The 27,958-nt window shown below is 37.1% G+C and overlaps 1 protein-coding gene across 11 annotated transcripts in view; it reads left to right on the top strand.

Annotated features, from left to right (window-relative positions):
* The window catches only part of Rasal2 (RAS protein activator like 2), a 269,796-nt gene that overhangs the window by 160,107 nt on the left and 81,731 nt on the right, over positions 1–27,958 (top strand). For 10 of the 11 annotated variants that reach the window (XM_029477236.1, XM_021170205.2, XM_029477228.1 and 7 more), the window contains one exon: positions 14,543–14,649. In XM_029477236.1, the coding sequence (XP_029333096.1) occupies positions 14,543–14,649 (107 nt within the window). Of the gene's footprint in view, positions 1–13,550; positions 13,786–14,542; positions 14,650–27,958 lie in introns of those variants that run through there. The other variant, XM_029477217.1, reaches the window with a different exon arrangement.

The raw sequence follows: 27,958 nt of genomic DNA, 5'->3' as shown, positions 1-27,958 counted from the left end.
ATGTATGTCTTGCTCACCATGCAATGCTGGGTGCCTTCAGAAACCAGAAGAGGGCACAGTATTCTCTGGGACTGGAATTAAAACAGTTATGAGCCTCCATGTGGTAGGCAATTAAACCTGCTCTTAATTGCTGAGCCATCTTTCCAATTCCAGAAAATTTGTTTTTCAAACAAGAATCTATGATACAAAGTAAAATTCAGATGGTGGATTATACACATAGTGGCATCTTTAATTTTATTCTTAATATACTAATGAATGCCAGTGTTAAATTTCATAATTTTGATTATTAGTTATGTGAGAAGTTTTCCTTTGTTTAAGAAACTTCCCTGAAAATAGTTTATGGGTAAGTTAAGGATGTAATGCCTGTAACATTCATAAATGCCTTCAAAATGCACATATATGATATATACACAGAAACTGATGGAGCAAAGATAGAAGTATGTAGACATTCAGCGATCTAGAAAAGGGTCTCATCACACTATTCTTGTACCTTATTGTTAAATGTGAAACTACATAAAAATACAGGTAAAGTATTTCTACTGCTTTGCCAACTATTGCTTGAGAGAAGATGAGAAGATGACCTGCTGCCACTATTTATTTTTTAGTATTAATCTTTGCCCATGAGCAAGAATAATAAAAAAGGAGAATAGAAAATGAATAAGAAGTTTTAGTTTCATCAAGAAGAATGAATCACAAAAGATTTAGGAGGAAAATAAAATAATTGTTAAATTGGAAGGTAACGTTTAATAAAAATAAAGATTATATATAAAACATCTTATTTTGATAGTCTATTAAAATTCAGGCCTCCACATAAAAACTAAATGTACAGGTTTTCATGACATCATTGTTTGTAATATTGGTAATTATAAACATCCCAAATGTACATGAGTAGAAAGTAATATAGTACTATACTTGCAAAGTATGGATGAACTCAAGCATAAGAAAGTAAGTACAAAGACTTACTCTATGAAGTCCAAACTAGGCAATTCCAGAGAGACAAAGCTTAGTAATGACAGGAGCTCAGGAGCTGGAGGGGTAGAACAGAGCAACTGATGGCTATAGAGGGTCTTTTGGAGGCAGGAATAATTGTGATTTCATAGCAGCTCTCACAATAAAACAGCCTTATGTAGCCCAGCAACCCTCCAAATTTTTCCTTTAACTAAGACAAAGTGCCAGAAACCTGAAATTTTACATGTGACTTCATGGACCTGACCACCTTTTATCTTTCTCCTCTTTCCCATCTAGTTGTGCTACCTTCTTGCTTTTCCTGCTTCTAAGCTTAACTGGTCCTTCCTTCTTCCAGAGCCACTACTTTATGCTGTCGCCACCTGGTGGTATGGCTAACTACTACCTGCTGTAAAATTCAACAACTTACTTCTTTGTTTTCTTTTTTGTGCTATTTACTATCAAATTTAGTATGTACTTTGCATTTTAACCTTGCCTATAATTTACTACTTTAACAAACACTCTAAGCCCCTGAGGGCCAGAGATTTTGACTATCTTGTTTGCAGCTGTCTCTATCTCAGGGCTTAAAATAGTACTTGGCTTATATCAGCACTAATGTAGAATGAATCTAAACATGTATGTACAGGCAGATGTGATGAAATTTGGGAATATCAAGTAATTGGGGGAACGGTGTCTTTAGGTAAGTTTTATTTTTTTTATTTTTAAGGACAAAGGGTGAATCAAGTCATATTTAAATTATGACAGTACGGGGGCGGGGGCAGTGTGGTACTTTACATGTTGATATAGTCTCAACAGAGAACTTCATTTTGGTCCTTTATTCACTCAGTTTACAGGAAAGATTTATAGAGCAGAATTGTTTTGCTGATATTGTAAGTCTATACTTTTCTTTGCTCATCTAAATAAGATATAACTTAAGTAGGTTTTATTTTGATTGTTAATGGGAAAACTAGTGTCAAGGAACTTTCAGTCAGAAATAAGTGAGGTTATTTAATATTATTATCTTTTATACAAGAAATACAATCCCACCATCTGTAAAATACCTTTCAGTAAACATTCATGACATCCATGTGTTAGACATGAATTTTTTAACTAATAGAATAGGTTTTGTTTTCTAAAGGCATGAGGTATAATGGGGAAAACCACTGTGTACACAAGCACTGTGCAATGACAGGGGCACTTACAGTGAGAATACGAGGCAGAGCCTAGTAATCCTGCTGCTAGGTGGAGGGAGAGTGAAGGGACGATTTCAGCTGACTCTCAGTGGGTCAGCTTGATTTGTCTCACAGGCACGCACACAGACACAGGCACACACATACAGACAAGCACAGGCACACATACACACACACAGACACATGCAGACACGCACATACCCTTTCTTTCTTCCAAAGAAAGACAGCTATTGACTGGAAGCCCAGAATTGCCCCCAAGTTCCAACCACCAGCTCGAATTCTTATGAAGCGGACTTGTAATATCCTTAATGTTGCTGTTGGCAGTCTGTTACAGATTCCATTATTGTCGATCAATGCAGTCGCCATGTGAGGTGGGGGGAGGAATGGAGGAGGAGAAGAAAAGGAGAGATTAGAGCTTCCTATTCACGGATTTATCAACCTGCCTTTGCTCACAGGAAATCCTCCTGGAGGGGGCTGGGATGCTGCTGAAACAGCCAAGGCAGGAAAGGGCTAGGGAGCTGCAATTCTGACTGAAAGGAAATTTGAAAACCTTTCTTTTCAGAACAACAATGCTGAGTTTGTTCTTGTATCTTTGTTTTTGTTTGCTGATGTGCTTTACCTAGCTGCTTAGCTATTGTGCTGTCTGGTGATGGAAGCTGTGTGCAGTGGAGGACACCCCTCTCCTTTGATTTTCTTTGAGTGTCTTTATTCTTTATTTCCCCATGCTTTCTCCTGTCATTAAACACACATCATTATTCAATTTTATTCTGGCTTTCTCTTTCAGGCTAAAGCTGAACAAAAAAGAGACAGAGAACAAATCCCTCTTTCCTCTATCCTACCACCCTCTTTTAACCCTTTCTATTCCCCACATTGTCCCACCCCCACTGTTGTGTTAGATTGATGTTACAGAGACAGAATTCAGAGTGGAGGGAGGATCACATTTTCTTTCATCATTACAGCCTGATCCACAATTTTAGTACTGGTCCCCGCCTCCTCCAAGAATCTAGTCTCTTTAAATCCATTGCTTCCCGCTTCATCATTCAGTAATTGTATTCTGTATGGAAAAGTTTTCTGGCTGGAGAATGAGTCTCCTTTCCCCTGGTGATGTGTCGGAGTGGTTGGATAGTAGCACCGAAGAGGAGAAGAGCCTTCTGTCATTTCTGGGTAAGGTAGGGCTTTCTTGTTCTTGTAACCCTTTGTTGTCCAAAGTTTTTGTACTTTGGGTAACAACGCTTCAAATTTTCTAAACCTAACTTTGTATTTTTTAAAAAGAAAGAAATGAAAAAATGTGTTTGAGTTGTGTGTGTTTCAAGTTTTTGTTGTTGTTGTCTGTAGACATATCCTACCCACACTGGGTACGAAAAATAAGGGGCAATTTGTTTTGCTTTAACAAAGAGTGGTAGCTCTATACAAAGCTTATCATGTCATCTCGCCTTCTGTTCATGTGTGTAGACAACTTCTAATAGCCAAAATATACTATTAATTTACAATGTTCTCAGTACAGTAATAGTGAAGCTTGCCATCTGAGAGGGAGGAAAATGCTTTGTGTGTGTGTGTGTGTGTGTGTGTGTGTGTGTGTGTGTGTGTGTGTAAAACCATGAGGTAGCTTTTGTACAAAGTGTACTTGTAGTGATCATAAAGGGTTTCTTCTAAGCATATAAAATTGGACACATGGAACAGAAATTACTTTAACTTTGTACTTACAGATGCTTTTTAATAAATTTCTAAGTGGCGATTATTGGTCTTGGAGTTGTAAATACAATAGATAACTAGAAAAGTTAGGTTATACATCTTTACTTCATGTGTCTAATACTTCTGTTTATTATGATTGCAGTCAAATGTATCATTTTTATTAATTTTATTCATGTCATATGTTTGTGTACATATTAGTATACCTTTATTATAAATGAGCAAAACCCTTGTCTTCCAGTTAATTCTTTATGAATATTATTTTAAGACCTATAAGTAGTCTAACGCCAGTCCCAAATATACCTTTACTTACACATCTGTCATAGCATAAGTTCCCTTTGTTTTATTTAATTCAATTTGGTTTCCCAACCTTAGCCTTCTATAGCTGCTTCCTTTTTCTTACAGTTGAGAAATAAAGGGGTCATCCAAATCCAGTCTTTTCCAGTTCTCCCATCAGGTTGACATATTAGATGTTTATCCTACTCTTTGTTTGACATGGTCTTATTAGGTTAAATATTTGTGTAACTATAAAACTATGCATACCTCCTACCATCTGGTGTCTTTGGAGTTTGGTCTCATTCTACTTGTTTCCTATTCATTGCCCCAATACATGTACCTACATATAGGGACACATAAGTTCAAGGAACAAATATAGATATCCTTCAGCAAACCAACAAAGTGGACCCAGTGCATCATAGGAAAAGGAGACAGAGACATTTTTAAACATTGTTTCCTTGCTGTTTAATACATTTGTAAATTCTGATTATCAATTGTTCAGTTTCTCTCCTTCCTCTCTCTTTCCCTCACTTTTACTCCCTCTCTCCTTCTCTTCTCCCCCCTTTTCTTTGTCTTTACCTTACTGTACCTAAAAGGAAAGTTAGATCTAATGTTTAAATAATTTTAAAGCAATACTACAGTGTTAACCTCCTGCCCACCCTTGTTCTTGTCCTCTGATTAAGGGAGTTATTTTTTTGTAATTCATGTTTGCCCACAAGTAGAGGTGATAAGGACAAGGATACTACAACTTATTTAGAAGGGAAATGTAAATCTGTATACATCACTGAATTGACTTCTGCATAGATAATTTTCAATTATCTAACTCTTTTAATGAAAGTTTAACATGTATAATAAATGCATTTTGCTTGGATGCCATAAGAAAAAAAGTTTAATTGATGATTGAGTATACAGACATGAATCCCATACATTGCTGTGCAGCACTGAGCCCTACATGTAAGGACATCATGGAGTGGGAGTTGGTTTGGTGGTTTGAGATAGAGATTCACTCTGTAGCATTGACTGGCTTGGAACCTACTGTGTAGCTCAGGTTGGCCTCTGACAGAGTCCTCCTTCAGCCTCCCAAGTTTAGGATGATAGATGTGAGGCACCACGCGCAGCTAGTCAGTCTTAGCTTTAGGGTTAGAGCGTGTTTCTGACTGAAGATGGCTAGTGTCTCCGTCTATGAATAATAAAGTATTTACTGAACAAACATATCTCAAAAAGATCTCAGAAGGATCAAATTGAGAAGAACTAAGAGCAGTTTTCAGGTACAGCTTGTACTGAGTTCAGGATTAAATAAAAACTTTGTCATTTGCTAACCTAGTTGTCTGTCATTCATGAAAACATACCATGCCCAATGAAGATGCCAAGGAAAAAATAAATACTTGGATCTGCTTTTAAAGCAATAAAGGATGAAAGAAATCAAGAGAGCCTTTCAAACTATGATTTTTTTTCCCCCTGCAGATTTCAAATCAAATTTCTGTCCAGGAAAGATTCAAGAGAAATTGTTTATGCTGTTAGACTCTAGTACATCACTTTTAAACTATAATATTCAGATAGGCTTATTAATTTGACATAATGCTAAGTTGATAAAACTTTATAAATCTATACTTGTTCATTATTCTACTCAAAACTCTATGGTTTTTATTTTACCTATCAAAGTTAAAATCCCTACTGTGAAACTGGCATTTCCCCCTGACATTCTGCTCTTTTCAGTAAGACCTCAAAATCTGTAGGCCTACTAAGCCCTCTGGCTTTCCGCTGGCCAGGTGCTTTACTTTGTACATGTTCTGCTTCTCCTCTCAGCAGATTCAAAGAAAGAGTGTTCAGGGCACTGTTAGGTACTGCACGTGCATACAAAGAACTATACGGTAAAACTGCTCAAGAAACAGAGAGGAAGTAAATATGAATTCTGAAGAAGTTAAATGAGAACAATAATAATTCAAGACAACTATGTCCAAAAAAAAAAGACAGTACCTAGTTGTGAAATTATTTATTCAGGTGAAAATTGCATTGGGCCTTTGAAGAGGCAAGAATTCATTTTTCATTATGAATGCCAAATGGAGAGGATTTAATATGAATCTCAAAAGGATCAAATAGATATTTATTAAAAGCAGTAGATTTTCCTTGTATGAAAACCATGACATGCAGAATATTAAATTATATTCAGGTTCAATGAATAAACTGATTTAAAAGTAATGGGGTTTGTATAGATAAGTAATGGAAGATACTTAAGAATATTTAGGGCTTACTGGAAAAATTGGTGTAACAGGCTAATGAGTGACTGACTGACCGTTTTATCCTGAAAGTTGTTGAAAAGAATTTAAGGGGCTGGTGAGATGGCTCAGTGGGTAAGAGCACCCGACTGCTCTTCCGAAGGTCCAGAGTTCAAATCCCAGCAACCACATGGTGGCTCACAACCATCCACAACGAGATCTGGCGCCCTCTTCTGGAGTGTCTGAAGACAGCTACAGTGTACTTACATATAATAAATAAATAAATCTTAAAAAAAAAAAAAGAATTTAAAATACTTGAGGGGGGAAAAAAAAGTTGTACATTCAAAATATGCTTGCTTTTTTAGATAGGATCTCATGCCTAGGTTAGCCTTACCCCATTGTCTTTCCTGCTATTAACTCTCAGGCACTGTATTTAAATGTTTGTACTACCATGCCCAGGTCAAAATAAACTTTTAAGAAGACATAGATCTAAAACTAGTACTGTGGGGAAAAATAAAAGGACAAAAACAGTTAAGCCATTGTAGATACTTTTACAGTAAGCCAGTATGCAGTAAGTGTTTCTGTTCTAATACTCAGCCCTCATACTGTAATTATTGTTTTGATTACATCATTAAAGGTAGATTATGAGGAGCTGAAGTGTTGACTCAGCAGTTAAGAGCACTTATTGTTTTTGCAGAGGACCTGAGTTCGATTTCCAGTGCCCATATAGTGATTCACAACATCTATAACTCCAGACCCAGGTGATCTGATGCCCTCATTTGGCCTCCACGGGTACCAAGTATACACATGGTGCACAGACATAGACATACATGCAGGAAAAACACTCAACACATACACAGTCATATACAGATATACATACACATAATTAAAAGGAAAACATTTTTAAACTGGAGACTATTATTAAAACACCTTTACAAGTATATATTTGAAAATGTAGACAAAATGTAAACAACATTTGTGCACTATGCTCAAACCTAAGCATGCCGACTGACTCTCGTATTGCACCACAGCAGTTGTTGGTTACTTTGGGTTTCTAATCTTTTGTTTAGGGAATTTGTTTGAGGAAGGGGAGTGAGGGGAACAAATGTTCTTTCAAAAAAGTTCCTGATAGGATGAGTAAGTATAAAACTAAAATTAAAAAAAAAAACAAAAACTAGGCAGATATCTAGAGAAAGTGAAATTTGAATTAGAAGCTATCAAAATCAAACATGATTAATTTATATTTAACTGTACTTAATACAATTTGGGACTTTGTGGATTTTTAAATGAATGGTATATACATACCAAAGCCTTCAAAGATTTTATACTTGACCTTCCATGAGGTTTATTCATCAAAATCTCAATTATAGCTGATCATTCAAGTCAATGAAGGTGAAAGCTGATTGTTAAACTTGTCCAGATGGTAAAATTTTCCCAGTTTAGAATGGGAAAATTAAAAATTGAAGTTAATTTTATTTGGAAAGCTGAATATTTACCTTTTATTTTTATAATAAGATGGCAGCCCTGTATAATTCAACTGAATAAAATCCTAAATATAAGCCGGGCAGTGGTGGTGCACGCCTTTAATCCCAGCACTCAGGAGGCAGAGGCAGGCACATCTCTGAGTTCGAGGCCAGCCTGGTCTACAGAGTGAGTTCCAGGACAGCCAGGGCTACACAGAAAAACCCTGTCTCAAAAAAGAAAAAAGAAAATCCTAAGTATATATGCCTATTAAAAAGGTTAAGGAATATCCAGACTCAATATTTGTAACTATTTTTAGTTCTTTAGTTAAAAGTTACTTATCTATCATCTTTTATTCTATTTTAATAAAAGCGATTACAGATAGAAATATAAACATTGTAAGAAATATTTAAAGTTGCTGTGACTACTCATTTTGTTTGTAACGTAGAACAGACCATTACTGAAACTGGGAGTGTAAGACTTCAGCTGCAGAATAGTAGTGTAGCTGGCAGTATGTTCAGCTCAGTGGGGGAAACGAGAGAACATATAATCAAGCAGTGTGAACTTAGAGATGTATGTAAAGTAGGAGGCCTACCTTTATAGAAGTAGCTGAACTGAAGGTCAGCTACAATTTGATAAGAGAGTAAAACCTTCTTTCTTTATTTACATTTCAAATGTTAACCCCTTTCCTGGTTCCCCACTCCCAGAAACCCCTATATCATCTCTCCTCCCCCTGCTTCTATGAGGGTGTTCACCTACCCACCCACCCACTCCCACCTCCCCGCTCTCGAATTCTCCTACACTGGGGCATCAAGCCTTCACAGGACCAAGGGCCTCTCCTCCCATTGATGCCTGACAAGGCCATCCTCACTACACATGCAGCTGGAGCCATGGGTCCCTTCATGTGTACTCCTTGGTTGGTGGTCTAGTCCCTGGGAGCTCTGGGTGGGGTGGGTCTGGTTGGTTGATATTGTTGTTTTTCCTATGGGGTTGCAAACCCCTTCAGCTCCTTCAGTCCTTTCTCTCACTCCTCCTTTGGGGAGCCTGTGCTCAGTCCAATGGCTGACTGTGATTATCTACCTCTGTATTTGTCAGGCTCTGGCAGAGCCTCTCAGGAGACAGCTATATCAGGCTCCTATTAGCAAACACTTGTTGGCCTCCACAAAAAAGTGTCTGGGTTTGATGACTGTATATGGGATGGATCCCCAGGTGGGGCAGTCTCTGGATGACCTTCCCTTCAGTTTCTGCTCCACACTTTGTCTCTGTATTTGCTCCTGTGAGTATTTTATTCCTCCTTCTAAGAAGGACTGAAGCATCCACACTTTGGTCTTCCTTCTTCTTGAGCTTCATGTGGTCTGACGTATCTTCATGTGGTATCTTGGGTATTCTGAGCTTTTGAGCTAATATCCACTTATCAGTGAGTGCATACCATGTGTGTTCTTTTATGATTGGGTTATCTCACTCAGGATGATATTTTCTAGTTCCATCCATTTGCCTAAGAATTTCATGAAGTCATTGTTTTTAATAGCTGAGTAGTACTCCATTGTGTAAATGTTCCACATAAGGAAAGGCACTAGAAAATGTGTGTGACTTGTTTGCACAGACTGTCAGACTAAGGCAGATTGTTGGCAAAGAGAAGGAATGTGTAAAGAAGGCTTTGACCTTTTTTCCCCCTAAAAGTCTGACTGTGTAAAGATCTGTAGTAAAATAATCCCACTGAAAAAGCAGGGTTTGAGGAAATTACACTTGTGCACAGGAGAATATTAAGTAGATGGAAAGAGTTGATGGTACTATGAGATAGATCCCTGTCACAATCTTCATTTTTAAAAGCCCTAGGTTAGGATGTTAATGGATGGCTAAAATGATGCTGACTAGCATTTCAAAGACAGCCAATACTGACCAACTGCTAAAGGGATAAACCAACATTATGGTTTTCCCCAGTTTCTGTTACTTTAGTAACACTTCAATAGTTATGTATCTTAGAGTTCAGGATCTTAGCTTTGGTTTTATACCATGCTGGTTGCACGTTTTATTCTCATAAATGATGTTTCATATTTGCATTAAAGGTCTATACATTTGTATTCATATTCTCTCACTTTTCTTCCTTTCTCCACCATTTCTCTTTCATGCCCCTCCTCTTTTGTGGGATGAGGGTCTTTTTATATTGTTTAGGCTGACCTCAAACTTTTAGGCTAAAGTGATCTTCCTGCTTCAGCCTCCCTAATAGCTGGATTTTTCTCTTTTTAATACGCTATTCTGTTAATTAAAGTTATATGTGAGGGAGAACTAAACAGCTCTTAAAATGACTTGGCATAATCAAAATCTAGTTTTTAAATTATCACATGAATGCTGAAATCATTGTTTCAATAAATCTAACTGTATACTTCCAGTTACATTACTGAATCCATTATAGACACAGTGTAAATACCTTAGAGCATATCTGTAATGTGGTGGTACACATTACCATGAAGCTTATCAATAAGAACAAATTATTAAGTCAGTTGCAGAAAAACAAAAGATAGGATAGATACAATGGCACACACCTATAATCGAGCATCTTGTGGGTGTGAGGTGAGCTTGTGTAATACCTTGTCTCTGAAAAATAAAAATGAAGAAACAACAGCAACAGAGGAGAGTTTGCTAGAGAAGCCTTAAGGGCTGTCTATAGAAAGCTGGAGGAATAATATCTTCTGGAGCTGACAACATATATAACCCACCAAAAATGGGATATTAGAAATTTCTTATAAATAGTTATATTGAAATGTTCAAAATGGTCATTTGGGGCTGAACGATACTATTAGTTCTTTAGAGATTATTCTTTGCAAGGCCTTGAGTAACTTAGTCAGACTCCTAGAATTTGTGGAGGTAGTTATCTCATACATTGAAGATTTCTTTAATAATGTTCAAGGGCATATTATCTTCTTGAAGGCTTTTCCTCCTTGTGCTTTAAGATAAGAAATAAGTTTTAAGTGTTCTTATTTCTTTTTGTCACTGTTAAACTTGGTTATTAAGTTACATGCCTTTCTCTTTTGTCTCGGTGCCTCGGCTCTGTGTATTTTGACTTGGAGAGTCTTACTAGCAGCAGCATTCCGGGGCTGTGTCTTCCTTGATAGTCCATGTTTGGAGTAAATGCTTAGAATGCATGCCTTAGTTTTAAAATACAAAGAATTATAAACACACCGTTAAAATTATTTTAGTTATTTTTAGGAACAAACAAGAAAACTAGAGTTTCTGTAGTTACAGCCTATTATGTAAAACACACAGAGAACAAAGTAACATGCCTGGTGGTTAAAAGCACACGCTCTAAATGCAGACTGCGTGGGTTCTAATCCTCATTTTGCCTCTTGCCTGCTGGGCAGGCATGGGCAGAGTACTAGAACATCTTGTTTTTGTGTCTGTAAAATGGGGAGACTAATTCCTGTTCCAAAAAATTATTGTCTCGATTAAAGATGTAATTCATTTAAAACACTTCTCTGAAATAAAGCATAATAGAAGATGGCTTGGTATTACAGCATCTATCTATCTATCTATCTATCTATCTATCTATCTATCTATCTTTATTTATTTATTGTCAAAATTCCTGATTGTTATCACTAAGAACCAGAGATAACCTTTGTATTTGAAACTTAAGTTAAAGCCTCAGGCTCTTTAAAAATCCACTCTCGTTAAAAGTCCAAAGTCTTTCCATGTGGGCTTTTATACAATAAAAAGCTATATACTTCTTATCCCAAGAAGGAGGAACCAGAACACAGATACAATCAGATCAAAGCAAAACTGTCCAGCATTGCAAGTAGTCACTGTCTAACATCTGGTCTCAATTGCAACTGAGACTGCCCCTTCACCAGTGTCCTCTGCCTGCCTCTCACAATGCCACCTCTCAGATGCTCTCCATGACACTTTCTGTCCTGTGACATTAGTGCCACAAAAACAGTGTGCAAGACTTACACATTACCAAGTTCAGCTGTCAGCTTGAGATGCAGCCATGACTCCTGAACCACAGCTCTATGTGCTGACCCCAAAAAAATACTTCCTAGAAGTTTGCACCTCAGTCATGCTAGTCTCTTATTAACCACAGCTGATTTTCAGCCACCTCTAACTAGCATCAGTTGTACCAGTAAAGCAAAGATTTCACTTTAGTGTTGCTAGTCTTTTGCTAATCACTGCCAACTCTCTATCTCAGCTGACCAGAAACCTAAAATTCTTAGTACAAAATACCATACAAAAAGCTCTGAGTTTTTAGTCCTCTAAACTTCACAAGGCTGGCCTCTGTCATCTTCATCACATAGGTGCACACTCATACACAGAGTAGGGCTGCCAGTGACTGAGTAACCCAGCAAGCTGCCAGTCAGCTTCCTGTTGAGTCTACTGTCTTCTTTCTAAGTTAACATTGGTCTTTAGGGGCGCAAACCTTGTGAGAAATAAAACTTGTGGTCATTCAAGCAGTTCTTTTATACCACGAGATAAATTGTGTTGTATACGGGTGAGAAATTAGTAAAGTACTGACTTCTTTCACTGGTTCAGTTTTTTTACCTCTTCAGCAACAATTTAATTACAGGTGTTGTTTGTTTTAATTGTATGGAGATAAAAAGTACAGTAATTAACTATAGTTACTGGGTTTTGAAATCTAGTTGCTCACTTTAGCCAATACAATTTCAAATAGTTAAAGCCTTGAAATATATTTGTCTAATGAGTTCATAAGCCTGAAACTAAAATTAGATGTTTGGAAGAAAGTGAGGAAATGAGTTTTAATTTTTTCATTAACCAGAACATTGCATATTAAGGAAACTGTTTCATTTTGTCATTTTATCCTAGCTAATTAAACTTATTTTTCTCCCAGTTTGGTTTCTGTCATTTATCCAGAAATTAAAATATCTGCATCTTTGAACCTTTATAGATAATTATCAGAGAAAATATGAGATTTTCTCCTGCCTTACCAGCTCCTCCGCCCACCTGCCGTGTCCCCTAACTTTATAGAATCACCTAACTTGGATACATCACTCTTAAAGGCATGTCTTGACATCTAACGGTTTCACTGTGTGGTGTACTCCAACAGCTGATTTGCTTAAATTCCTTTGTGCCATCACATCTCTGTTAATTATACTGCCATCTTCTAGAGATGTATGTTAGAAGTCACGTGTGCCTAATTCTGAAAATGACTTCGTACATTAAGACTCATTTATCCTCTGATGGTTAGAGAAGCCGCGACACAGTTATTGGTCATAAATTTAAAATACAGCAATATCATGGAACTGTCTTCTGCTGCAGGCATACAAGCTGCGGTATCAACTTCTCAGTCGTTAGGAATATTGTAATTTGGCTAATATCTTAATGGTCAGGATGCCACAGGGAGATGAAAAGAAGACCTGTATCCAGCATGCAAACAATGATAGGGTAAGCACTTCCAGTTGGCTTTTCTTAGGCAGCATTGATTTGCGTGCATTACTGGGTCTATTTAAAATGGTGTCCTTTTAACACTAGCCGAATTTAAATTTAAGTAATTTTTTTCTGCTGAAGATTAGTGTAATACAGAGAGATTTTCTGCAAGCGAGGTGAGGCAGTGGACGCCTGTTAATAGTCTAAAAGTAACTAAAGAGGATGTGCAGTCAGACGATTGATTGAATGAATAGCTGCAGTCCTGTGTGTTTCTTGCTCGCTCGCTCGCTCTCTGCAAGCTGGGGAGAGGGAGGGGGAAGAGCAAGGCAGGGAGGGAGCACGAGAAAAATGCTTTCTCTTAAGTGGAAGTAGCACGGATCCCAGGGGCCAGGAGGCCAGAAATGGAAGTTTAAACTGCATCTATCTTTTAAAGGCAGAACAGCAGGAATCAAAATGTCAGTCTCCGGAGTCATGGTTTACTCTTTATTTTTTAAGATCTGGAAGATAACACAGAATACTTTTTTTAGGATGTGTTTTTTTTCTTGTCCATGTTGAAATTATCTAATGTTATCTGAGAAGCTGGATTCTTATCTGTCTGTCAGTTGAAGTGGAGATGGGAAGCAGTTGTGATAAAGGTATAATATGTATAGATATCTGTGTGCATGTATATATATGTATATCTATGTATGAAAAAAAATTTTAATGTAGCGTGTGTATTTATAGCTATTAAATTAGAGCTCTCATCATTTGCAGATTCTTAATCTTGTTAGGTCATTTGACCAGATTTATGATTTCAGAGTAAAATGTGGTAAGGTCATATAGCCAGAACAAGGAGAGGCTGGTCTATTTTTATATCTGCATAGGCATGTATATTCTTTTCTCCTGCAGTACCTTTCAGTCTTCTCGTAGCTTCTGCTACAGTCTGGTGAATCATCTGAATAGAACCGAACTTTGACCTTTGTTCAGACAGTGTCAAATCATGCACAACACTAGTATTTCTGGTTCACAAGAATATTAGAAATTTCTGATTCACTTAACTTCTAAATAGCTGATAGAAAAGTAGAGCCATATGGTATAAGATCTAGCTATTAAGTGAACCTGAAAACCTTAAACATGTTACAGCTTAGAAGAATTACTTCTTACATATGCACACATGAAAACACAAGTTGTCTCTCAGAATAGATTCTTAACCCTAACCAAGTTTCTTTGTCTTTATAGGTCAAACCTCACAAATAATATCGAAAAGCACATTGAGATTAAAATGTATTGGACCTTAAAAAAATAAAAATGAAACAGCTTTTTTGTGAATACTTGAAATACCAATAATTGTATACTTTAGAGGAAGTCTGAAATTTTAGATCCTTGATGTTTCTATTTCCTCTACTTTTCCAGAGGTGCCAGCAGAAAGGTCCCCCCGCAGACGGAGCATCTCAGGGACCAGCACATCAGAGAAACCCAACTCCATGGACACTGCGAATACCTCTCCTTTTAAAGTACCAGTAAGTGTTGCTTTCCCCTAAAAAGAAATATTTTATTTTTCTTTTGAGATTTAAAATAATGCAAATATTTTGTTCCTCAAGAATTTCAGTACAAAACAGAAGGTAAAGGCCAGAAATATAAATTTATTTTGATTAACTCTATTATATCCATATGAGGTCTATTAGATTTTAAGAAATATTTTTGCATGGGAACTATTTAAATAAAATAACTAAGTACCTTAAATATAAATTTTTCTGAACTATAGCATATAAATCTTTGCAGATGTCATTTAGTTATTAGATAAAAATATATTAATATCAAGTACAAAAGTTTGCCAAAAGCATACTGAAATGGAAAAACCAGAGTGGAAAAGGATAGCTAACCACTAGATGCAGCATTCCTAGGTCACTGTAAAACTCATATTTTTGATACTCTGTTATTTTCTACTTTATTATTATTTGTGTGTGTTTGTATGTATTTGTGTGTATATATTTATGCATATATGTATTTGCTATGATGCATATGTGGAGGTCAGAGATAAAACTTTTTGGAGCCTGTTCTCTTCCACTAATGTATGGATTCCAAGAATTGAACTCAGGTCAATGGGCTTTGTGGCCTTAACCTCCAGAGCCATCTTGCCAGCTTCAGACAACTCAGATTTTAAGTCATCTTTTCTCTTTGCGTATTGGGTAAGAAATGCATCTGTTCTGTAAACATTAAAATTTATAGTGTTATAAAGGGCGCATTTGAAGAGAATTGCTTTAAGAGATTAGTCATTATTTTAAGTACAATGAAAATCAGTATAAATTAGAGATAAACTTTTTTTTATTTGGGGTGAGGGGGCTTTTTTCCCTCGTAATGAGGCCAAACTGATGTGTTCTTATTCTAATACTTCTAAGTTGAGATGGCCTTTTAAGTAGAACTTTTTTTTAGATGTATGATGAATGTTAGTTAACAGCAGTAGACATTTTATTTCTGTGAACTCTGAAGAACAAAGTAATTACCTCTTCTACATTAAAAGTGGGCAGAATTTGAATGTCCATTTCTGTAATTTTACAGATGTCCTTTCAAAATTTTACAGCTTTATATAGACTGTGAGTACTAGATTAATATTGTAATCAGAATCTGGCAGCTGTTTAAAAGCATTAGATTTCATGTCTTACTAAATTTCTTAGTTCTATAGGCACAGCTACATATGTTTTGATTTGTATGAATGAAAAATCATTCTTTCACCTCCTTTTTTTTTTTTAAACAAAAAGTAACCAGTGTAGCTTAACGTGTATGAGAAGTTGTACTGAGTGGTTTTTTTTCTCAACTTGACATATCTAAGAGGAGAATCTTAATTGAGAAAATGCCTTCGTAAGAATGGACTTTAGGCAATTTGGTAGAATATAGTCTTGATTCGTAGTTGATTTTGGGGTCCCAACCCATTATTGGTAGTGTCACACCCTAGCTGGTGATCTTGGGGTATACAAGAAAGCAGACTGAACAAGCCAGTGGGCAGCATCCCTTCATGGCCTCTCCATCAGCTCTTGCCTGCAGGTTCTTGTCATCATCTTCCTCTGTGACTGGAGTATGATGTGGAACCATAAGCTGAAATAAACTCTTTAATCCCCAGATGGCTTCTGGTCATGGTGCTTTATCACTGGTATAGAAACCCCTCTAAGACAGTAAACTCTGAAGGACATGATCATTCGTCAATGTGTATAATATAGCAGCTCACAGTGACAATTGTGACCCAAAATTAAGAAAAAGTATGAAAAATTTTCCCATTAATTATTTATTCATTTAAAAGATGAGGATTTTTTCAAGGGGTAACTGGGTTTATTATATGTATCCAGTTAGCAATATTTAAATGGACAGAGTTCATAAACTTGACTGGATTGCGTTCTAATTCAAGATCTTCACACTTGTCTATCTGGAACCAAATGGTGATTTCTTATGGATTTCTTAAAGTACACAAATGAGAATATCCCTTCGAATTGTGGTAACAATGAAGAATGTCCTAAATTATGTATGAAGTTTTATATTCAGGCTTTGTAAACTTTAATTAAGAACTGCAGTTTTCACTTATTTAAATCATAATTTGGTTACTAATGTTCAAGTCATCTTAATAAGACTATTCTTAGGTAGAAATTTCGAAGCAGCAAAAGGGAAGTACTTAAGACCAAGCACTACTTACAGACCATGTATTCATTGATAAGCATAGAGTAATGAGGGGAAGAAAAGGCTCCTGACCAGCAAAATCAGTCTCAAAGTTAGGTATTTCTAGAATGTAATTTCTAGAATTTCTACTCATAGCCCTAGACATTATTCTAGAATTAAATGTCAGAACAGAACCCAATTTTTCATCAACTCCCTAAAAGAAAAAGACAAGTATCTAACATGTTTTAACATGTTTTATAGTAGCCCAGGAGCATGCCATCATATCTCAGAGTAGTATATCATACAGAAGTTGACACTGATAACAGTGATCCCAAATCATTAAAGTGTAACTGGGTATATCATTTGAGAATGCTTTAAATCTTGAAGATACAGGATCTTTATAAAATTTACTTTCCAGAAGGGTCTGTTTCATGCTAGATAAATAACATTTGTATTTATTGACTGACAATTTCATGCATATATCTAATATATTTTGATCATTTTCATTTCTCATTTTCTTCTTTTAGTTTGTGCCTTTGTTCTTCATTTAACAGTGACTATCCATTCTGATCATGTTTGTAACTATCCCAATTGCTCTGTGCAGTACATTGCACATAGCAAACATCCAATCAAATAGTTGTTGAGTGGATAAATACACAGGATTTATAGAAGGATCCAAACAGAATAAACATATCTCAGGTTTAGTCTCTCAGTATAATGTGTAGCTCTAGGCAACTGAAATAATAAACATTTGCTGATTTGTGAACATTTCATAAGAGATTATTTGAAATGAGTGTTTCTGTGCAAAGTAGGGGTTCTTCCCTCAATAAAGAGAATTTTTAATTAACAGGATTTGTGTCTAGAGCATGTTCAGTGTATATTTACATTTGGAAATTGAAACTAGTTAGAATTTTTATTTAATAATTTCTTTCTTGAGATTTCTTTGAGACTCAGATATCATGCATATGTACAAGCTCATGATGTTTTTGGTACTTGAGAGTTTTTTCTTAGATTCTTCAAACAATTACCATTTGAATAGCTTTTACTTCTTAAAAAGAACATTTTTTATTTGTTTTTTCCTTTTATATTTTGCTAGGGTGTTTGCCTTGGCATATTTGTTCTTTCTTCTGTATAAAGCTTCCTTTGTGTATTTTATGCATTGCTCATGACATTTAAGTGATTTTATGGGGAACTGAGAACAACTGAGTAAAGTAAGTTATCTCTACTTACATTTAATTCAGAAAGGAAACTATTGTGGCTTGCTGTTGAATATAGTTGTTTCATACATAGTTTCTGAGTTTTTGAAACAGGCTTCTTTTTAAAACTCTATTTATAACATGACTGTTGATACTTAGGATTTTTGTATGACTTCTCCTTAGATGATACCATTCATTTGGCCTTGACTAAGAGAGAGTTGTTTGTTTTCCGGGCCAGGTGTTGAGCTTGGTGTTCTCATTTCCATAGCACAAAGATCTGAGTTGGCCTTGTCTGTGACACAATGCAGTCACAGCTGCTCCATTTATTTGTATTGGCTTTGAGCTTAGTTCTGAAAGAATTCAGACACTAATAATTATTCCAAGTTGCCCAGAAAGCCTAGTTGAACTAAGGCAGCAGCCAGATATTCCTGTATAACCTTCCTTTTTCTCTCAATACTGTAATACTTGACCACTCCCAAACAAGTACATAAATGTAAGAGATTGTCAAATGACTAATCCTTTGCATAGTTTTTTTTTAAAATTCTGGAAAATAAAGTGAAGATTATATTATACTTATGAATAATAAGATATTGGGGCTGGAGAGATGGCCTAGCTAGAATACTGGCTGGTCTTCCAGAGGACTCAGGCTCAGCTCCCAGCACACACAGTGGGTCTCACAGCCAGCCATTATAATGTTAGTTCCAGGAGATTTGGTACTCTCTTCTGGCCTGTACACATGTGTGTCACACAAACATCTATGCAGGCAAAACACTCATACACATAAAATAAAAATTAAAAATTTTAAATGTTTCTTAAACATTTTTTAAAAGTTGATACTACATAGAAAGTATCTTGCTGTCAAGACCAGCTGGTATTGGCTCCTGTTGTATCTGAGTCTATATGGTCTGTATAAGTACTTTTCAAAATTAAACAGACAAGATTAGAAAGTGTTCATTGTACAAACCAGTGGTTTTCAATTCTAACTAGCCATAAAACTTACCTTTCATAAAATACACTGAGACTTAAAGATAAACCTGGTCATCTGTGGTTTTGGGGTTTTATTTATTTATTTATTTATTTTTTGTCTTGGGTTTTTTGTTTTGTTTTGTTTTTTTGGATGGGGGGGTGTGCTGTGTTAATGTTTTTTTTTTTTTTTAATATTCCCAAGTGCACTCTGAAATTGAAAATTGTTTGCCTTCATGATTGGTAAAATATGAGGAACTCACTTGCGCCAATCTTAACTGTAAACATCAGTGCTTTCTTTTGTATCTTCAAGTCTGACATAAGAAATTAATCAGCAGTGCTTCCTCTGTGGCCTCCTGTAAACTACTCTACAGTGCAGTAATTGATTATGTATTTGCCATGATTGGATAGACTACCAGTCTGAATTTACAAACTGTTACTGTGACACAGTGGTCAGTGTAAGAGTCTGTCTTAGAAGTGAAATAATGACGCTGAAGTTATACATCCAATCTTAAAAACTATTTTAACTTTTATATCCTTCTTGCTCTCATATTCTAGGAAGATAATTACAGCCTTTTCTCCTATTACTCAGTATCCATCTCGTCTCCTCGTCACTGTCTCTCCACTCAGAGTTGGTCTGTGATAGAATCACTCTGCAATAATTCTTCTTTAATAAAGAATATATTTGTGCTCCTATGTGCATGAATATAAATAAAAATATCATTAACAGAGGTAATAATAACATATTAACAGAGATGTCAGAAAGGAAATGTATGGTACAACATTAGAAATTCAGCTATGTCTTTAGGTCAGTTTAAAATCAGGATACAATTTAATAATAGTCTAGAAAGTTTGAAATGTAACATCTTGGAATGCAGGAAAAAAGAATAAAGTTAGTTACAACTCTTTGAAGAATAGAATCTAAGAATAGAGATTTCTAGATACCTGGAAAAGGGAGCTGGTTTGGCAGGAAGTTGTTGTTGAAAGAATGCAGGAATGATGTGAAAGAAACACTCCTCAATCTATGGCAATTCTTAGAAATCAATTTACAGCAGCCTAAGTACTAAAGAGTCCAGTTTATCCCATCCTGGAGAAAAGACCTATTAAAGAGGATAAGGCGCCTATATATAGCAATTCTTTAGATAACTGCCCTTCTTGTCCCAAGAAAAGATATTTCTCCTTGCCTTCAATGGGGAAGAGAGGCACAATAACTTTCACTTTATAATTAAAGACAAGTATTTCAAACTAATTTAAGAATTGGTTAGTCACCAAGCATATCTGATATGTACAATATAGGAATTCAGAAGCTAATGATGTGGAAAGAAAACATTACCAATGTCATGACTTTGCTAGAGTAAACTGTGAAGGGTGTGTTTTTGCCCCCTTCTCTAAAACTTTGCAAGGTACAACCACTGCTGCTAAAGGATACCCCTGAGGTATTGTCTAGCATAGAGCTCATTAATTCTACAACTAATGGCACTGCTGCCTCTGCTGTCCTCCTGAATCGTAACATTTTATGTGGTTTATATTCAGCATCTAGTAATTTTAGTTTAAAAAATAGCTATAATTCAAATTTTAAATTTTTTTTTAAAAACCCTCCTTAAGATGGACCATCTAGAGACTGCCACACCCGGGGATCCATCCCATAATCAGCTTCCAAACGCTGACACCATTGCATATGCCAGCAAGATTTTGCTGAAAGGACCCTGATATAGCTGTCTCTCGTGAGGCTATGCCAGTGCCTGGCAAACACAGAAGTGGATGCTCACAGTCAGCTATTGGATGGAACACAGGGCCCCCCAATGGAGGAGCTAGAGAAAGTACCCAAGGAGCTAAAGGGGTCTGCAACCCTATAAGTGGAACAACACTATGAACTAACCAGTACCCCGGGAGCTCATGTCTCTAGCTGCATATGTAGCAGAAGATGGCCTAGTCAGCCATCATTGGGAAGAGAGGCCCCTTGGTCTTGCAAACTTTATATGCCTCAGTACAGGGGAACGCCAGGGCCAAGAAGTGGGAGTAGGTGGGTATGGGAGTGGTGGGGGAGGGTATGGGGGACTTTTGGGATAACATTTGAAATGTAAATGAAGAAAATACCTAATATAAAATAAAATAAACCCTCCTTAAAAGACCCAAAGAAGGTAAACAATGGTGCTTATATACTTGAAAAGATGGTCCATATCAACTCTTAAGGAAGCTCACATTTAAATGATACATTGCTACGTGTAGGATAGCCATGATCAAATCAGAGAGACAATAGTATTATTGAAGATGTGGACAAACTGAAACTCTCATATTGCTAGTGGGAATGTAACTTGATGTAGCCTTTTTTTAAAAACTGAGTTTCTAGTTGACCTAACAATTTCATTTCTAAGGATGTAAAGAAAGTGGAAAACATACCTTTATAAAAGCACATAAATGTTTATGTCATCATTATTTATAGTAGCTACGAAGTAGCCACAACATAAATATCATCTGAGAAACAGAGATTAAAAAGTATGGCCAGTTCATATAAATAGCACATTATTACCCTTAAGTAATTAAATAAAGGTATAAGCTACCATATTGGTGGCACCTACACCCCAAAAAGACTAGAGAAGTAAAACAGAGAAATCCATATGTTTTATGGCTATGTATATGAAATGTCCAGAATCATAGAAGCAAAAGAATTCTAGAATTAGACTGTGGTGATATTCTTTATAATTGTATAAATGTTCTTTCTCCTCTCTCTCCCCCACATTTTATTTTTATTTTTTGAGACATTTCAAGTGCTGGGATTATTACAGGCATGACCTACTACTGTACCCAACTCAACTTTTTGAATACACAAAAACCATTGACTCGTACACTTTTAAAAGAATAATTTATAGCATATAAATTACATACTACTAAAAATGTAAAAATTAAAATATGGGCCTATAAGACAGGATAAAAGATATAAAGTCTCATTAATACTTTTTAATATGGTTGTAAATTGAAGCAATAGTATTTGTAATATACTAGATTAAATAAAAAATATTGGAGGGAAATGGCAAAGAAGATATATTGAAGTACGTTGTTATATATTAGCTGTTTATTGTCTATAAAGTTCTTAATTAGTCATTACTGATGCTTTGCATCATTGCATTTTTCCAAAATATCATAATTTTGCCTTCTATAGGGAAAATAATATATAGTTTTTATTCCAGGATGTAGGACTAGGAAACATAATATTTCAAAAGAAAATAAAGCAGGGACTATAGGGACTCTTAAGTTACGAGTACTTACTGCTCAAGTTCAGTCCATAGCATTGACATGGTGGCATCCAACTGCTGAAACCCCAGCTCCATGGGAACCAGTGCTGTCTTCTGGCCTCAGAGTCTCCTGCATGTACACAGTACATACATAGTTATGCAGACTCAAACGTTTTATCTTTTATCAATTTTGTATATCTTTTCACATCCATCAGTCTCCTCTTCCCAGCCCACCTGCCATTAACTGCCCTCAGTTATCAGTGCTACTTATTCCTTCTGTGAACTGGTATGAAGACCAGCTTCATGAAGAGGAAAACAGTGCCGTTTCTAAGCACTGCACTCAGAAAGTCCTATGCATGGATTTGAATGCTTTGTGGTTGCAATATTGAAATCCCCATCCCCTTTTTTGTATGTATGTACTGTGTTCTTGTATGTGAACGGACACATGGGGGGGCACATGTGCACATATGTGTTTTTGTATATAAAGGTCAGAGGATTCAGATATCTTTCTCAGCAGCTCTCCATCTTAGTTTATTTTTTCTGTCTTTGTCATGTGTATACCATGTGTATAGACATGTGTGTGTTAGCATACATATGTGTGTGACCATGCATGCAGAAGCCCAAGATTGATATTGAGAATCATGATAGACCACTTGTCCACTTTATCTTTGAAGTGAACTCTTCAGTCATCCCAGGGTTGGCTGATAGAGTAAGTCCTGCTAGTGACCTAGACCTAAGAAGTCCCCTGTCTCCATCTTCTGAGGTTAATATGATGGAAGGGTAGTGTCTTAGTCAGGGTTTCTATTCCTACACAGACATCATGACCAAGAAGCAAGTTGGGGAAGAAAGGGTTTATTCAGCTTACACTTCCACATTGCTGTTCATCACCAAGGAAGTCAGGACTGGAACTCAAGCAGGTCAGGAAGCAGGAGCTGATGCAGAGGCCAGGGAGGGATGTTCTTTACTGGCTTGGTTCCCCTGGCTTGCTCAGCCTGCTCTCTTATAGAACCAAGACTACCAGCCCAGACATTGTCCCACCCACAAGGGGCCTTTCCCCCTTGATCACTAATTGAGAAAATGCCTTACAGCTGGATCTCATGGGGGCATTTCCTCAACTGAAGCTCCTTTCTCTGTGATAACTCCAGCTGTGTCAAGTTGACACAAAACCAGCCAGTACAGGTATCATGCCCATCCAACGTTTCTGTGAGTTCTAGGGATCTTAATTCCAGTTCTCTCGCTTGCATGACAAGTGTTTTAACTTTTGAGCCATCTCCCTAGCTCCACCTAATTTTTATTTTTTCTATTACATTTTTTAGAGACAGGGGAGGGTATGGGTTAGAAAACAACTTTTGGAAATCAAACCCAGACATCAAACTCGTGTTTTGTACAGTGGCATTCCTTTCCTGCATTTTGAAGAACTGCCTGCACTTAGACTGAGACACACTGGTTGTACAGCCAGTCCTGAGTATTGCAATAGATTGTTAACTCACTCACCTCTGGTCTCCAGTTCCTCCACATGCTGTCTAGCCTTCACAGTGTGCCAGAGTGCTTTCTTTACAAAATGAAAACTTGATTGTTACTTGTCATATCTCAGACTTGGCAGCAAGTGCCTTCACCCACTGAGCCTTCTCACCAGCCCACACCTTATCTTCTGAGAGATGATCTGTCACTAAACTTGGATCTTGCTGATTCAGCCAGGGATGTTGGCCACAAGACCCAGGAATCCTCCTGTCTATCCCTCTCTAGTGCAGGGGTTAGGAACACCGGTAGCCAAGCCTGGCATTTTGTATAGATGCTAGGAATCATATCCAGGACCTAAAGCTTTTGTGGTAATCACTTTACCAACTGAGCCATATCCTCAACCCTACAATCTTGAAATTCTTATTACTCGTTTCACTCAGTCTTCAGTTGAGAAAGTCTTCATGTAGCACCAGTTATACATGACCAAATCTTACACATTTTAGTTGGCTTGTACAGATTACTTTGGGATGCAGAAATGGTAACTGTTTGAGTCTTCATCTTTAAATTTTTGTTATTATATGTTCCTCAGTCATACATCTGAATATTTTATTAAGTAAACATTAAAATACATACTCAACTGTATTTAATTCATTTATAGAATCAACACAGTTTAGGCACGACTTTTATAGAAGCCCCAAAGACCTTCTTCAACTTGTAACAGCAACATCCAACTGTCCCTTTTTTCTGTACTTCTGATAGCTCACTTAAATCTGTGCGCGGTATGCATTATCATCCAAGCTATGCAAATTTAAGTGTATGCTGCAGTAGCCTCATTGTTATATGGTAGTTTTGAGTTAATCAGCATTGTGTACATTTTGATTTTTCAAGATTCCGCCATTGGTCTGCTAAATGAAACAATTAAAAAGGATAGAATATAGTAAATAGAAAATCACTTTCTGTGGAAGTGGTTCAAACATAAGGAAGGAAAGAATGACTTCATTCAGTGTATAGTAGGAATGTAGTGCCTTTCAGCTCTTTAGAAATCAAATAAGAAAAAGACAGTAGTAACCAACAGAACTGAAGCTCAAGACCTGGAGATCTGTCCTACTTACCTACATTGTATGCAGCCAGTGAGATCACTCTTACTCAGAGGCATCTGTCTATGAAGATTAGGTGGTTGCAGTGGGGGTTGGGGGGAAACCCTCAACAGATGACATAAAGGGCTTGTGTCATCCTGCCTGTCTGGCTATCACCAATTCATGGAGTACATATTATTAGCAGTTAAGGATTTGTTTCTAGAACAAGCAAAAGAGTGCTAACTTATTTTGGCCAACAACATGGCTCAGTAGGTGGAGGTACTTGTCACCAACCCTAGAGACCTCACTTGGATTTCTGGAACTCAACTATATTTTATTCATTTTATAGAATCAACACAGAGAACCAACTCTCATAAGATGTTCTCTGATTTCACATGTGTACTGTGGTATACACACCAACACTCATACACTTAAATAAATGAATGTAAAAGTCTTTAGTAAAGAAAGAACTGTATGCTGGCCTTTAATTCCAGCACTCCAGAGTCAGGGGCAGGTGGATCTCAGTGAGTTCTAGGACAGCTACAGGGCTATATAGAGACAGCCAGTGAAAAGGAGTGCAGTGGTGGGAGGTCGGGGGAGGGGAGGAAAGGAAGAAAGGAAAGAAAGAACTGTATGTTTTACTATATGATCTTAACCAGTTTGACCAAGAACAAGTTGATTGCCCTCATCTCAAATGTTTCATGTTTTGTTTTGTTTTGTTTGTTGAGACAGGGACTCACATGTAGCCCAGACTAGCCTAAAATTCACTATATAGCCTCAGCAAGCTTTAAACTTGTGGTAACTCTCCTACCTCAGCTATCTTTTCATTGCCTTAACAAGTTGTGCTTAAGAGTATGCATGTGTGTGTGTGTGCACACATATATCCTAAATGATTGTATGAAACTTTGTTTAAACACAGTCGTATTGAGAGAAGTGAAACCTGGAGATACTATCTACCTTGCTGCTAAATAAAACAATCTCATACTTCATAAAAGAGTAATCTCCAAGTGGACTAGAGACCTAAATATAGGGGAGGCAATAGAATCAGGCTATGTATCTGCTAACAGGAAACAGTTGTGTTTCCATTTCTATGTCTATCCCTCATTTGCTCTGTACAAAAACAAACCAAAAAAGACAACAGATACCCTCACAGACATTAGTGGAGAGTGATCATGTTGTTGACATTTTACCCATAGCTTACCCTTATCCAGAAGAGTGATTTTTTTTTTCAGGACATCTTATTTCACACAAGGCACTAGGAATTTTCTTTTTTAAAGTAACTAATAGTCTCCACTCTCCCTCCATCTGTGATACTGTTATTCTTAGAGTGCTGGAAATGAGAGGCAGAAATTTTCAATTAAATTCATCTAGTCCATCTCCCTTGACATTGAAAATTGCCTTTTACATGGTATTAGCTAATGCTTTTTGGGGCTTCCATGATAACCTCTGGGAGACTGTCCAATGGACTAATAGGCTAATAGACCTCACTTTAGGACAGTGTTCTCTCTTTTAGTTTGATCCATTATTTCTCACTATTTCAGGTCTTAAAGCTATCTTGCTTAATATTAATACTTAGAACTTAAGATCAGCTCAAGTCACTGTCAACCATAAGGAAAGCACATGCTTACATGAGAACTGACCTGATTACCAAATTAATAGTCCAAATACCAAACCTTTCCTAGGTTTGGCATTGTTTATTAAATTAGATTTCTCTTAATGATTCAGACTAGTTATTACTAGCATTCTACTCTACAGCTTAGAAGTAATTCATAGTTCCTTAAAAATTGCACAAATATAAAGATGACTTTAATTTGCTTGATCTTATTTGCCTTCTAGTATTGCAATTCAGTAGAGGATATAATATAAAATAAAATAGAAACAGAACTAATTATAGGTCAAAACAGGAAAATATCACTGTAAACAAAAGGTCTTGTATAATCAGGAGAAAGATCTGGTCTACTACAAAAATCAAGAACGATTTTCTGAAACAGAAAGATTAGTATTAATCTAAGTGACATAGGGACACCCATGGAAGCATTGGGGAAAAATTGAATATGAATATCCACCTCACAGTGGCTCCAAGTAGACTAGAGATCCAGATGTAGGAAGATAATAGAAATAGCCCATGTAACTACTGACAACAACAGTGTAACAGCATTCTATAACCTTAGCACAGGGCAAGTATTCCATCATGGATACCAAAAATCCAGAAGCAGTTAAAAAGAATCACTCAAACCCCTGCCAGGCCTCCCCACTCTCTAGGGACCCAAGTCTCTCAAGGGTTAGGCAAGTCTCTCACTGAGGCCAGACCAAGTCGTCCTCTGCTAAATGTGTGAAATATGTGTCCTGGTCCTCAGACCAGCTCCTGTATGCTGCCTGGTTGGTGCCAGTGTCTGAGAGATCTCAGGAGTCGGGTTAGTTGACACTACTGGTCTTCCTATGGGGTGAGCCTCTTCCTCAGCTTGTTCCCGCCTTTCCCTAATTCAACCACAGGGGTCCCCAACTTCAGTCCAATGGTTGGGTATAAGTATCTTCATCTGTCTCAGTCAGATGCTTGTTGGGCCTCAGAGGACAGCCATGGCAGTCTCCTGTCTGTAAGCACATCTGGGCATCAGTAATAATGTCAGGCCTTGGAGCCTCCCTTTGTGATGGATCCCAAGTTGGGCCAGTAACCAGACTGTCTTTCCCTCAGACTTTTCTCCCTTTTTGTCCCTGCAGTCCTTTTAGACAGGAACAATTCCGGGTCAGAATTTTTGACCGTGGCAACCTCATGCCTCCACTTGATGCCCTGTCTTTCTACTGGAGGTGGGCTCTCTTCACTGTTGGGCATTTTATCTAAATTTTATCCCTTTGAGTCCTGAGAGTCTCTCACCTTCCAAGTCTCTGGTACTTTCTAGAGGGACCCTCCCCACCTACCAACCCCAAGGCTGCAAATTTCCAATCACTCTGCTCGCCCTCAGGGCTTTTTTACAGTCTGCCCCCACCCCCTTGCCTGGCCATAGTCCCTTTCCCTTTCCCTTTCCCTTTCCCTTTCCCTTTCCCTTTCCCTTTCCCTTTCCCTTTCCCTTTCCCNCCTTTCCCTTTCCCTTTCCCTTTCCCTTTCCCTTTCCCTTTCCCTTTCCCTTTCCCTTTCCCTTTCCCCTTCCCTCTCCCACCCAGGTCTCTACCTCCCTCTGTCTTCCATGGTTATTTTCTTCTCCCTCTCAAGTGGTATTGAAGCATCCTCACTTGGGCCCTTCTGCTTGTTTACCTTCT

The sequence above is a fragment of the Mus caroli genome, chromosome 1, assembly GCF_900094665.2.
Source record: "Mus caroli chromosome 1, CAROLI_EIJ_v1.1, whole genome shotgun sequence".
NCBI lineage: Eukaryota > Metazoa > Chordata > Mammalia > Rodentia > Muridae > Mus > Mus caroli.
This window is presented reverse-complemented; position numbering and strand designations above follow the sequence as displayed.